General features: G+C 36.1%; 1 protein-coding gene across 2 annotated transcripts in view; it reads left to right on the top strand.

Annotated features, from left to right (window-relative positions):
• The window catches only part of CADPS2 (calcium dependent secretion activator 2), a 524489-nt gene that overhangs the window by 490894 nt on the left and 19920 nt on the right, over positions 1-13675 (top strand). For both annotated transcript variants that reach the window (XM_057732060.1, XM_057732061.1), the window contains one exon: positions 4029-4136. In XM_057732060.1, coding sequence (XP_057588043.1) covers positions 4029-4136 — 108 coding nt within the window. The remainder of the gene's footprint in view (positions 1-4028; positions 4137-13675) is intronic.

A 13675-nucleotide genomic window follows, 5' to 3' on the forward strand; every position in this document is an offset into this window, starting at 1 on the left:
TTGCACCTGTGGGATGAGGTGTAGCAGCAGGAAGTAAGAGCATTTGCAGCGTATAATTAACAAGGAATTTTTTTCTTTTTTTTTTTTTAAACGGCATGTTCATCTCACTAGGTTAACTAGTGATTAACGCTCGAAAAAAAATGTGCTGGAGTCTGCACCCTTACTTAAACTCATTCACTCGCTGGTGTATTCTATTACTTATGCAGCCAAAGTCAGAAGAACTCACCTTACCATACTCCATTCCCTTCTATATTCATTGATTTCTTTATGCTCACGGGAGAATTTTTTTAGGTGGTTATATCCTTTTACTATAACATCATTAGCCAAATTTGATTTAGGGATTACTACCCTAAGAAACAAGACAGAAAAGTTAGTACTTAGTGAACTGAGGATCTCAGAGGTTTAAATGGGAAAATGAAAAACATTTAAATACATAATGTGCTTGCTGTGTGGTTTTTAATTGTTATTTTCTTGTTTGTTAAGAAAACTATAATTTAATTACAAATATAGAAAAGACTTCTAAATGTAGCTCTCTAGACATAATATCCTTGATACTCATCCAGATCTTCTCTAGACATAATATCCTTGATACTCATCCAGATCTACAGTTGTTGAAGTTTTAACAGGCTGCTCCTTTGATAAGGTTGAGGACACCCACTTGCACCAGAATGCGTAGCCATGTTCTAGCTGGGTGATGCAGTCACATGCATGCTTTTCGTTTACAAACCAGAAAACAAAAACTTAACCGAGAGTGTTCAGTTTTTGTTTTTTTAACTAAACTTTAATTCCTATGAAGATAACATGTAATAATGGAATGTGATGCAGTGTATGTATGTAAATTTTGTATGTATGTAAATTTTACTGCCATAAAACAAGAGTCTTTGCACAAAGGAGCACTGAACCAGCGATAATGTCTTCTATCCAAACACATTTGTACTGTAAGTAGAAACTGTTTAAAAGGAAAATTACATCTTTTTCAATAATTTATCAGAGATAATTACCCTTCATACACCAAAGGAAGGATAGTTTTAAAGAACTATAATTCTAATTGGTAAATGTCACCAGCTGTTGCAGTTATTCTTACTTGTGTATATTCTTTTAATGATTATAGTCTCATGCCACAAGCTACATGAAAATATATTCACTAGGTGTGAAATTCCCGTATGTCACAGTTTCAGGAATAAGTAAACAGTTCAAAGATAAAGGAAGAAATAACGCTAATGAGGAATGGAAGAACTGTAGGTTTTGTTTTCTAGGCAAGTGGATCTTAATATGCCAAAGAGGAGAAAATGTAATTTCAAAAAGAAAAAAAAAAAGAAAAAGTCAACACTTAATTTGTTGAAATAAACTTTTAAATGAGCTTTACTTCACAACCTCAACCAGGGATTCTGATTTTCTTGGAGAGTTGTAGAACTGTCTCAGCTTACAGATTTCAGTATTATATCCCTTGGGTCTGCCAAAGGGAATAGCATTGAGTTTTCTTTTAGGCTTACACTGTAAAGTATTTGTTAGTTGTAGATGGCAAGAGATAAATTCTTGCTGGGCAATGTCTAATGTTATCTTAAAAGTGATCAAGGAAACAGAAAACAACAATTGCCTTTGAGTCTGTGGCAAGTGTTTAAAGGTATCATTCTCCATCCTCCTGGTCATAACTCAGTTTCCAGTGAGTCTGATGGGTCAAGTGATTGACTACTGTAAACTTCTAAGCGTCCTCTTCTTTTGAAAGGCAGAAATAAAGATGGGGTTGGAGGGGGGTAGAAATGGTGGAGGAGGCAAGTCTCCCGTGTGTTTATTCTTAAACTCTTAGTTCAGCTAGGCTGCGCCCAGCTGCCTTGGTATTATATCTATCATAGCATTTTGTTTCCAGGCACCTGACTGAAACTCAGATGTGGAGCTGACTTGTTATCATGTATAGAAAATTGTTCTCCTGTCATTTTCATTCTGCGGCAGTGTTTTCTGAATGTTCTCACTTTCGGTGTTTTGACAAATTTGAGAGGCACAAAGAGAAACCCTTATCTTATGGGCTAGTTGTCTTCAGCTGTTAATGGTAGTTAGTCATCTACAAATTACCCTGCCTTTTCACTGGAAAAACTTATGTATAACATCCCTCACACCCAAAAAAGAAAAAAACCTAGGTTTCTCTTGAGTATCCTTGTAATTATTTAAACTTTCAAACATTGCTTATGAGAATTATGTAGAAAAATAGTGAAGGCGTGAATTTGGTAAGTTGTCTCCATTAAGTTTGGAATATATTTTCTACATCATGTATGGATGCTCTTGAAGGAAAGATCGGTGGAGACGTTTATGTAAATAGCTGTTTCAGATTATAACTAGTCATAAATTTTGTTATATCAAGGTTATGTTTGAAAGGGTCCTTCAACCTACATGGTATCAATTTCCCTGTAGACTAAATATAAGAGCAGTAAGAACTTTCTGTGATTTTCATTACCCAGAAATAACTTTGTTACCAAAAAAATCAAATTAATTTTTTTAATGACATAAGCCCAGTGTCTATACTGTGCACTGGTTAAGAGATGGGCAGGTTTATCATTGTACATAGAATATAATCCACCCTCTGAAAAAAGAAGTGATGAAAACTTTCTGTCCTTCTTTGAAGGAAAGGCACTACCACTGTCCTAGCATCACTCAGATGTGTATCTTGTCTTTCCTGCAGTAGTAATAGTTAAATGATTCCTATCCTCTTTCACCCAATTTCCTTACATTATTTACTTTTGCAAAAAGTCCATTGATGGAGTTTAAAAGTGTATCCAATAGATATGAGATGACACACGCGTGACTGACTTATCCGGGCATCAATTCTACCATTTCGTCGTTATTGTTGTCCTGTTCTAATTAAGTGAATAACTCAGTAAAGACTCTGAATCAACCCCAGGTATAGAGTATACGAATCATCTAGTCCAGCTATGTGAAACTAAAGGAAGAACTAAAGAGAAGTTTAGAAGGAAAAGTCTTTAGGAGCCACTCAGGTTTTTGTCCCTTCCCAGTGCTGATTTTGTAGACTCCATAGCAAGGAGGAATTATATTAACTGTCCTATCTCATCTAACATTAGAAGGCACCAATGTTGGATAACTTTGTAAACTTATCTAATCCATGCCTTTGGCTCTTCATAGGAGACGAGTTCATCAGTGTTCTTACTGCATTTCTAAAGTAATGTAAATCCTTGAGGTAGTGTTGATAAATATGGATGAGTAGAAGCAATGGATAAGCCACAGAATTTTGATTTGCATCTCACTTTGTAATGCCTCAAATGTCTTTTGCTCAATATCTTCTTAATAAGAAAATTTATTTTGTATTCCTTGAACACCCATAGTAGTTGAAGAAGGCAAACCAAGGAAAGCTAACATGTTTAAAAATATATGTGGATAAAATATAAAATAGCTAGTGGGAAGCAACTGCATAACACAGGGAGACCAACTCAGTGATTGGTGATGACCTCGGGGAGTAGGATAAGGAGGGTGGGAGGGAATATGGGGATATATGTATAAATATAGCTGATTCGCTTTTTGTACAGCAGAAACTGGCACAACAGCGTAAAGATATTATACTCCAATAAAGATCGAAATAAAATAAAATAAATAAAATAAAATAAAATACATATGGATAAACCAGCCAGAAATGATGAAAGGGAAATTATACTTGCCATTAGGAAATGATTATTGCATGTGGGAATTTTTTTGAAAAATGTATTCATTTATACTGCTTGGCATATTGACCTAGCAAGATAACCATTTTAAAAAAGGTATCTACTAGCTTAGAACCACATGTTTCTAATCATTTTAATAGTGATGAGTAAGTATGACCTTAAGTTATAGACCTCAATAATAAACTTTTTTTACTTTTATTATGGCATTTGAAGGTGTCCATTATTGATTTGATCTTAAGCATATTTTTCTAGTGTAACTTTTGAAATGGTACAAGGAATGATTTTCTAGGGTGGTGATTAAGTAATGTTTTCATAATCAAGACCTGATGTTGTTTTATTCCCCGTGCTTTTTCCTCACAACAGAAACCAGGAATGGATCTGGCAGACACGTATATTATGTTTGTTCGGCAAAACCAGGATATTCTTCGAGAAAAGGTCAATGAGGAAATGTATATAGAAAAATTGTTTGATGTAAGTAACTACGTTGCAAAGCATGCTGGCATTGTAAATATTCTGTGAAGGAAAAAGTTGCACTTTGATGATATGTCTGTCAAGCAGACTATTTTTTAATTCTTTTTCTTTTAAGCAGCTAATATAGTTGATCGTTTTATTTCGTTACTGACAGAAGCCTTAATTGGGTTTTTTCTGTACTTGAAAACTGTCACTGTTAGAGTGAGAGTCTCAAAATCCTACGAAGGTTAATTTTAACAAGCAAGATGAGATCCAGTTTACCGTCGTATACAGCTTACATCACTTGCCTTTGCAGCAGTCCATAGACAGAATCCATGCTGTAATGAGTTGGCCCCTCCTATAAAAGTTTTTCTTAAGCCAATATAATATTCTTCATTTAAATGAAGAAATAAACTGAAATAAAGCCAAATATCTGCCACTGTACTGTTAGTGTGCATTTTCAACTCGCTTTCCAGTACTGATGTTTGCTAACAGATAGAATAGTGCTGTGGTCTCGTGAAGGTCTTCACTGAGGCATGGCAGCTCCTAGAAAGGGGAGGTTATGGTTTTAGATGCCCTGATCTGCAAGTTTCATTCACTGAGTATCTGTAAAAGAGACTAAGAGAGCAGTCCATTTCAATAACAATGTTGTCACTCATTCATAATTATTCAGCAGTCAATTCAAAGGAAATGGTACTTGGCTTGTGACATAACTTTGCATAATTCTCTACAATGCTGATTCTGAAATGTAATATTTGCTTTGAGCCATATTTATTTATGTACATCTCTTCATTTTAGAAATGCTTTTCTGGCAGTTTCATTTAATTATGCAAGTTACTGCAAATGTTTTCATAACAGCAATTCACGGGCTTCATGGTGACACTTCAGCTGTGGCAGTTACAGAAGGTCCTGCTACGTCATCATCTCCATCATGGTCTGTCGTGTCAGTGTTTGCTGTTTGTCAGACTGGGTGGTCAAAATGAGCCTTATCTTTCATACTTTATGTTTCTAGCCTCTACCCAGGCTGTTTTACAATAAAAGTATCATCTGTTTTAATAAGCTAAGTGTTAATATGTGTGAAAAGAATGATTTCCTAAAAGCTTTGATGCCCTGCAGGGGTAGAAAAATTATCATCCATCCAGCTGGCTCTTTTACAAAATACTGAAACCATATTAGCAACTTCTACTTCCATTTGGTATTGCTCTGAATTTACAAGCATGTGTTTCGCTTCCAAGTTCTCTTACTTTTTTTGCTTATGTGGTAATTTTCAAAAATGTTGAACAGAAAAGAAAAACTGAGTTGATGTCATTCCTATCTTGTTTCTTCTTGGTATAGCTAAAACACATCTTCTGTGGTGCAAAAATGGTAGAGTCATTCTGGAAATAGACCACTGTGTGTGTGTGTGTGTGTGTGTGTGTGTGTGTGTGTGTGTCTTAACGTCTTCAATTTTTTTTCTTGTGGCCTATTTACTACAAAGCTCGCTATCAATTCGTAACAGAGGTAGAATTTCTTTCTTCATAAAGATATTTCCCACTTCGGCTCCCCTTCATTCACCAAACTTCTTTTGAAGACTTTTTGTATGACAACAATAACAAACAGAGCTAACTAATGTGGATGCCAGGAGGTCAACATGAAAATGATGTGCTAGTTTGATTGTCCTGGTGACAGGTATATACTTTCCTTTAGATGCCTAAGCGTCAGACATGGCTGTGGGTTTGCTTCTAAAAGGAACCCTTGACAAGCAACCATTCTGTTTTGGTTTTGAAGGTTTTGTCCTTCTGCACATCCCCAGTAGAAGATTGGACTTGTTATTTGTAAAATAGTTATAATGTCCTTAAGTATTCTAATATTTTTAAGTTGCACATTTTTATTACTATAATTAAAAATAAAAACTAGACTCTAATTCTCTTGTTGTGTCATCAAGAATAACATATATGAGGGGCTACTAAGAGCCCCTAATTAGCCAGGACTGAATTTGCCTCAATTACAGTTAGTAAAATGAGAGGTTATCAAGTATGTGTTGAAAGGTAAAGTAGAGTGTGTATCTTAAGCAGCAGATCATTACTGAGAGACATTATATAATTATTGGAAATCCACTTGGCTGGAGCTTAAAATAATATTGTTAGGTGTCAAGAAACAGTTGAAAATAATGACCCTATAAATACTATTAGCAACCTTAGCCTATTACAAATAAAAGATTGAAGAGAACAATTTTATTCAGGCATCATGACAAACTTTTGCTATTCCAATTAAAGTGTTTCCTGAGTAAGTAAGGAAATGGAGCCTCCTACCTTCAGATGCAGAAAAAGACACACACACACACACACACACACACGCACACGCAATGTAGTGAGTCCATACTTAGTGGTTTTTAACCAACCCAAGTAAGAGTACAGGGGCCGCAGTTTCTGGTCATGCAATGTGAGAGCTTAAAAAAGAACTTTAGAAAAGAACTCGTTTTTTACTAAAGAATCTTTTTCTGCCTGATGCCTCATGCATGGAAAAGACTACTGAAAATTCTGTGAAACTTGTGCTGAGAGTAGTCATTCATTACTTGTGGTGTTCCTGGCCTCAAAAACTTTTCGATCAACTAAGCATCTTAAAAGTTCCTAATAATTGTGGCTAAATAGCTTAGGGTTCTGTTTAAATAATTGTACCTGTGACTAAGGGCCAAAAAATGACCAGTGCCCTAGATTTGTGTCCATTGTTTGGGGGATGCACCTGTGAAGGAGAATGGTACCTTCTGCTGTTGTCCATGTGCAGCCCCCACAGCCATATGCCATGACTTTACTTCCTGAGCATCCTGCACTGTTATTATTATTGTTCTAGCCTCTGTGGAAGTTTTTTTCTTTCGTCAACGTGTTGAAGAGGGGGATGACTAAAATATGTATTATCCAAAAGGCCATAAATAGGATAATCTTAGACTTTTACATCAAATCTTGAAATATGAAAACCATAAGTATCATTTGAAGATCAAAACAGTTAATATTAGGATAAGTATCGAGACAGTCTGCTTTACTCCATTAGTGGTTAAACTTATAAAACACTTCCTACTTAAAACAGAAATAACTTCAAAAAAGTGTAAATAGATAATGACAGATCGCCTGCTTAATAGAAGGTACTGAGTTTAAGATACATCTCTAATCTTTTCAGAGTGTCAAAATAATAATAATAGCCTTAGCTGTCACCACTAGTATTTCCAGGGCACCTCCATGTATCAGGAAATGTGCCAGGCACTTGATCTATATCATTTCTAACCTTCTGGGTAGATGCCATCACCCCCATCTTAGCCTTATTTTCAGATTAAGGAATCTCCCACCCAGAGACAATAAAGGACTTGTTAAGTGCTAAATCAGACTTTGAAATTGTGTCTCTCTAGTTTCAAAGTCCATGCTATGTCTGCCATACTTCAGACTTACAAAATTTGAAATGGTAGGAAGAGGGCTAGACCAAGAATTCAGAAACTTCAGTTCCAGCCACAGTTCTGCCATTAATTGGATGAGTGAGCGTCAAGAAGCTGTCACCTGTTTGAAACTCCATATAGGTGGTACATATAAACTGAAGAAGCTGGTCTAGAACTCCAGATGGTTTCTGAAATCCCTTCCAGATTATCAACCAACAAATTAAATTTGTTTTAATTTTAGCAGTAGCAACAAAAGCTACTGGGTTGGTTGCATGCTGAATATCGCACCCTGGAATAGGAATCAATTCTTGAGTTTTTTTGTGATGGCCAGGTGAAAGCAAGAAGTAGTAGCAATTACAGTAGATAAGTAGAAAATAGATTCTATATAAAAAATGTCATTTGACATTCTATACAGCTACCACCGTGGTTCTGAACCCTACATTTAGAAAAATAGTTGGAACGCCTATATTCTGTATTGATGTTAAGTCTGAGTGACCAGAACGTCTTAAACAGAGGCTGTCTTTGCCTATCAAGTGGTCATCGTGGTACATATGCTGCTTAAAATCTATATGTTAATATAACAGTTACTGTGTTGCACAGTATATTCTTATAGCTTATATTGTACAACATGGGGAATAAAGCCAATATTTATAATAACTATAAATGGAGTATAACCTTTGAATATTGTGAATCCCTATATTGTATACCTATAACATAATATTGTATAGCAACTATACTTAAATTTTAAAAAAGAAAAAATTATACTTAGTTATTACCATTATATTTTGAATTTAGCCAATGGAAAAAAAATCTACATGTTAAATTTACTTTTCTAATTGAAAACAATGCGTCTTATCTGGATAAGAGAAATCTAAAGGAAGTTCTGTAGCAGAAGAGAATATGAATTCACCAAAAGAAGGTGTTCTGCTTGGTAGGCAACCTCTCTTATCCCAGTGTATAAAAACATCATTGTCAGTAGCTGTTTAAAAAATTCTGTCAAATCTAAACCACCTACAACTTGTCTGGTCCCAGTATAAAAGCACAGCAATGCTTTTCTAACTCTTAAGTTCCATTTTTAATGCCTACGGTGATGTTTCTTCCCACACTCTCAGGTTTCAGGAAACACAGTGCGAGCCCCAGGTGCCCGTGGGTCAGGAGAGAGGCTGGGCAAGTTCCCTGAGAGCTTTGGATCCCTGAGTTGGGAAGTGGTGATGTTTAAGAAATAAAAACTGACACCACAGTAATCAGCGCAAGAGTACGCTCTGTGGTCACTTCCTAATGTCCAAGAATCTCACGGGGCTGAGGCTGGTAGTTGACTGAAGTGCATCCCGTTGTCCGGGAGGGACACTCAACCTGCCTACGTCACTGAACCTTTGTGCATTTATAGGGCACTGCCCATCTTGAGTCCCTTTGAAACAATTTCGTTTTAGCTCTCGTGTTGCTGAAGACACATCAGGGTGCACTATTTAAGTGGTAAATCATGCAGATTAAACATTCTCTTGTGTTATAAACTGATTAAATATTTAATTGTTGAGGAGTTTCATCTCAACAAGATTTTTTTTAAATCGTGTTGTGATGTCTTCTAAAATTAAAAGTAATTCTTTAAATGATAGTTAATCAGTGATATTCATCCAAATAGTGTTTTGTGAAGGATTAATTTCTTAGGACTTTCCTTGAAAAGAATTCTTTTCAGTAAAGATACTCTAAATTAAACATTTTAAGTACAAGTGACCTAAACTATGTCAGTGAGTTCAGTAGCCATTTTAAGATACAGTAAGAAAAAAAGATGAATCTATTGCAAGTGAATATGCCTTTCAAAATAAAACTAATTTTGCACTTGTATGCTTTTGTTTGTCTCTGGACTCCCAAATAAGAAAGGGGGGAAATGCTCAGAATTTTTGAGTTCAGTGTTTCACACCAATGCCCAAACATTTTGATTTGAGAATTTATTTGTCCTCAGTAAGATTGACACTACTATTCTTTTTTTTTTTTTTTTTTTTTTTTTTTTATTATTTTATTTTATTTTTTTTGGGGGTACACCAGGTTCAATCAATTGTTTTTTTTACACATATCCCCATATTCCCTCCCTTCCTTGACGCCCCCCCCTCGATTCCCCCCCACCCTCCCTGCCCCAGTCCTCTAAGGCATCTTCCATCCTCGAGTTGGACTCCCTTTGTTATACAACAACTTCCCACTGACTATTTTACAGTTGGTAGTATATATATGTCTGTACTACTCTCCCGCTTCTTCTCAGTTTCCCCTTCACCCCCCGCCCCCTCCCATACCTCGAGTTCTCCAGTCCATTCTCTGTATCTGCTTCCCTGTTCTTGTCACTGAGTTCATCAGTACCATTTTTATATTCCGTATATGTGAGTTAGCATACAATATTTGTCTTTCTCTTTCTGACTTACTTCACTCTGTATGACAGATTGTAGTTCTATCCACCTCATTACATATAGCTCCATCTCATCCCTTTTTATAGCTGAGTAATATTCCATTGTATATATATGCCACATCTTCTGTATCCATTCATTTGTTGATGGGCATTTAGGTTGCTTCCATGTCCTGGCTATTGTAAAGAGTGCTGCAATAAACATGATGGTACAAGTTTCTTTTGGGATTATGGTTTTCTTTGGGTATATGCCCAGGAGTGGGATGACTGGATCATATGGTAGTTCTATTTGTAGTTTTTTAAGGAACCTCCAAATTGTTTTCCATAGTGGCTGTACCAACTTACAGTCCCACCAACAGTGCAGGAGAGTTCCCTTTTCTCCACACCCTCTCCAACATTTGTTGTTTCCAGACTTTGTGATGATGTCCATTCTGATTGGTGTGAGGTGATACCTCATTGTGGCTTTGACTTGCATTTCTCTGATGATGAGTGATGTTGAGCATCTTTTCATGTGTTTGTTGGCCATCTGTATGTCTTCTTTGGAGAAATGTCTATTTAGGTCTTCTGCCCATTTGTGGATTGGGTTATTTGCTTTTTTGGTATGAAGCTGCATGAGCTGCTTGTATATTTTGGAGGTTAATCCTTTGTCCGTTGTTTCATAGGCAATTATTTTTTCCCATTCTGAGGGTTGCCTTTTAGTCTTGTTTATGGTTTCTTTTGCTGTGCAAAAGCTTTTAAGTTTCATGAGGTCCCATTCGTTTATTCTTGATTTTATTTCCATGATTCTAGGAGGTGGGTCAAAAAGGATGTTGCTTTGATGTATGTCAAAGAGTGTTCTGCCTATGTTTTCCTCTAGGAGTTTGATAGTGTCTGGCCTTACATGTAGGTCTTTAATCCATTTGGAGTTTATTTTTGTGTATGGTGTTAGGAAGTGTTCTAATTTCATTCTTTTACATGTTGCTGTCCAATTTTCCCAGCACCACTTATTGAAGAGGCTGTCTTTTTTCCATTGTATACTCGTGCCTCCTTTGTCAAAGATAAGGTGCCCATATGTGTTTGGGCTTACTTCTGAGTTCTCTATTCTGTTCCATTGATCTTCCTTTCTATTTTTGTGCCAGTACCATACTGTCTTGATCACTATGGCCTTGTAGTATAGTTTGAAGTCAGGAAGCCTGATTCCACCAACTCCATTTTTCCTTCTCAAGATTGCTTTGGCTATTCGGGGTCTTTTGCGTTTCCATACAAATCGTAAGATTTCTTGCTCTAGTTCTGTGAAAAATGCCATTGGTAATCTGATCGGGATTGCATTAAATCTGTAAATTGCTTTGGGTAGTACAGTCATTTTCACGATGTTGATTCTTCCAATCCAGGAACATGGTATATCCCTCCATCTGTTTATGTCATCTTTGATTTCTTTCATCAATGTCTTAAAGTTTTCTGCATACAGATCTTTTGCCTCCTTAGGCAGGTTTATTCCTAGGTATTTTATTCTTTTGGTTGCAATGGTGAATGGGAGAGTTTCCTTAATTTCTCTTTCTGCTCTTCCGTTGTTCGTGTATAGGAATGCAAGAGATTTCTGTGCATTAATTTTGTATCCTGCTACTTTACTAAACTCATCAATGAGTGCTAGCAGTTTTCTGGTAGAGTCTTTAGGGTTTTCTATATATAGTATCATGTCATCTGCAAAGAGTGATAATTTTACTTCTTCTTTTCCAATTTGGATTCCTTTAATTTCTTTTTCTTCTCTGATTGCTGTGGCTAACACTTCCAAAACTATGTTGAATAACAGTGGTGAGAGTGGACACCCTTGTCTTGTTCCTGTTCTTAGAGGGAATTCTTCCAGTTTTTCTCCATTGAGAACAATGTTGGCTTTTGGTTTGTCATATATGGCTTTTATGATGTTGAGGTAATTTCCTTCTATGCCCATTTTCTGGAGAGCTTTTATCATAAATGGATGTTGAACTTTGTCAAAAGCTTTTTCTGCATCTATTGAAATGATCATATGGTTTTTATCCTTCAATTTGTTGATATGATGTATCACGTTGATTGATTTGCGTATATTGAAGAATCCTTGCATCCCAGGGATAAACCCCACTTGATCGTGGTGTATGATTTTTTTAATGTGCTGTTGCAGTCTGTTAGCTAGTATTTTGTTGAGGATTTTTGCATCTATATTCATCAGTGATATTGGTCTGTAGTTTTCTTTTTTTGTGACATCTTTGCCTGGTTTTGGTATCAGGGTGATGGTAGCCTCATAGAATGAGTTTGGGAGTGCTCCGCCTTCTGCAATATTTTGGAAGAGTTTGAGAAGGATAGGTGTTAACTCTTCTCGAAATGTTTGATAGAATTCGCCTGTGAATCCATCTGGTCCTGGGCTTTTGTGTGTTGGGAGATTTTTAATCACTGCCTCAATTTCTGTACTTGTGATTGGTCTGTTCATGGTTTCTATTTCTTCCTGGTTCAGTCTTGGAAGATTGTATTTTTCTAAGAATGTATCCATTTCTTCCAGGTTATCCAATTGATTGGCATATAGTTGCTTGTAGTAGTCTCTCATGATGTTTTGTATTTCTGAGGTGTCCGTTGTGACTTCTCCTTTTTCATTTCTAATTCTGTTGATTTGCATCTTCTCCCTTTTTTTCTTGATGAGTCTGGCTAATGGTTTATCAATTTTGTTAATCTTCTCAAAGAACCAGCTTTTAGTTTTATTGATTTTTCTTATGGTTTCTTTCCTTTCTTTTTCATTTATTTCTGCTCTGATCTTTATGATTTCTTTCCTTCTGCTCATTTTGGGGTTTCTTTGTTCTTCTTTCTCTAGTTGTTTGAGGTGTAAGGTTAGGTTGTTTATTCGATCATTTTCTTGTTTCTTAAGGTAGGACTGTATTGCTATAAACTTCCCTCTTAGAACTGCTTTTGCTGCGTCCCATAGGTTTTGGGTTGTTGTGTTTTCGTTGTCATTTGTTTCTAGATACTTTTTGATTTCCTCTTTGATTTCTGTAGTGATTCCTTGGTTGTTTAATAGTGAATTGTTTAGCCTCCATGTGTTTGTATTTTTTGCAGTTTTTTTCCTGTAATTGATATCTAGTCTCATGGCATTGTGGTCTGAGAAGATGCTTGATATGATTTCAATTTTCTTGAATTTGCTGAGGTTTGATTTGTGACCCAGGATGTGATCTATCCTGGAAAATGTTCCGTGTGCACTTGAGAAGAAAGTGTAGTCTGTCGTTTTTGGATGGAATGTCCTATAAATATCAATTAAGTCGAGATGGTCTAATGTGTCATTTAAAGCTTGTGTGTCTTTATTTATTTTCTGTTTGGATGATCTGTCCATTGATGTAAGTGGGGTGTTCAAGTCTCCCACTATAATTGTGTTACTGTCGATGTCCCCTTTTATAGCTGTTAGCATTTGCCTTATGTATTGAGGTGCTCCTATATTGGGGGCATAGATATTTACCATTGTGATATGTTCTTCTTGGATGGATCCCTTGATCATTATGTAGTGCCCTTCCTTGTCTCTTTTAATAGTCTTTACTTTCAAGTCTAATTTGTCTGATATGAGTATTGCTACTCCAGCTTTCTTTTGACTTCCATTTGCATGGAATATCTTTTTCCATCCCTTCACTTTCAGTCTATATGTATCCCTTGGTCTGAAGTGGGTTTCTTGTAGGCAGCATATAGAAGGGTCTTGTTTTTGTATCCATTCAGCCAGTCTGTGTCTTTTGGTTGGAGCATTTAATCCATTTACATTTAAAGTGATTATTGACATGT

The sequence above is a fragment of the Hippopotamus amphibius genome, chromosome 4 (genome assembly GCF_030028045.1).
Source record: "Hippopotamus amphibius kiboko isolate mHipAmp2 chromosome 4, mHipAmp2.hap2, whole genome shotgun sequence".
Lineage (NCBI taxonomy): Eukaryota > Metazoa > Chordata > Mammalia > Artiodactyla > Hippopotamidae > Hippopotamus > Hippopotamus amphibius.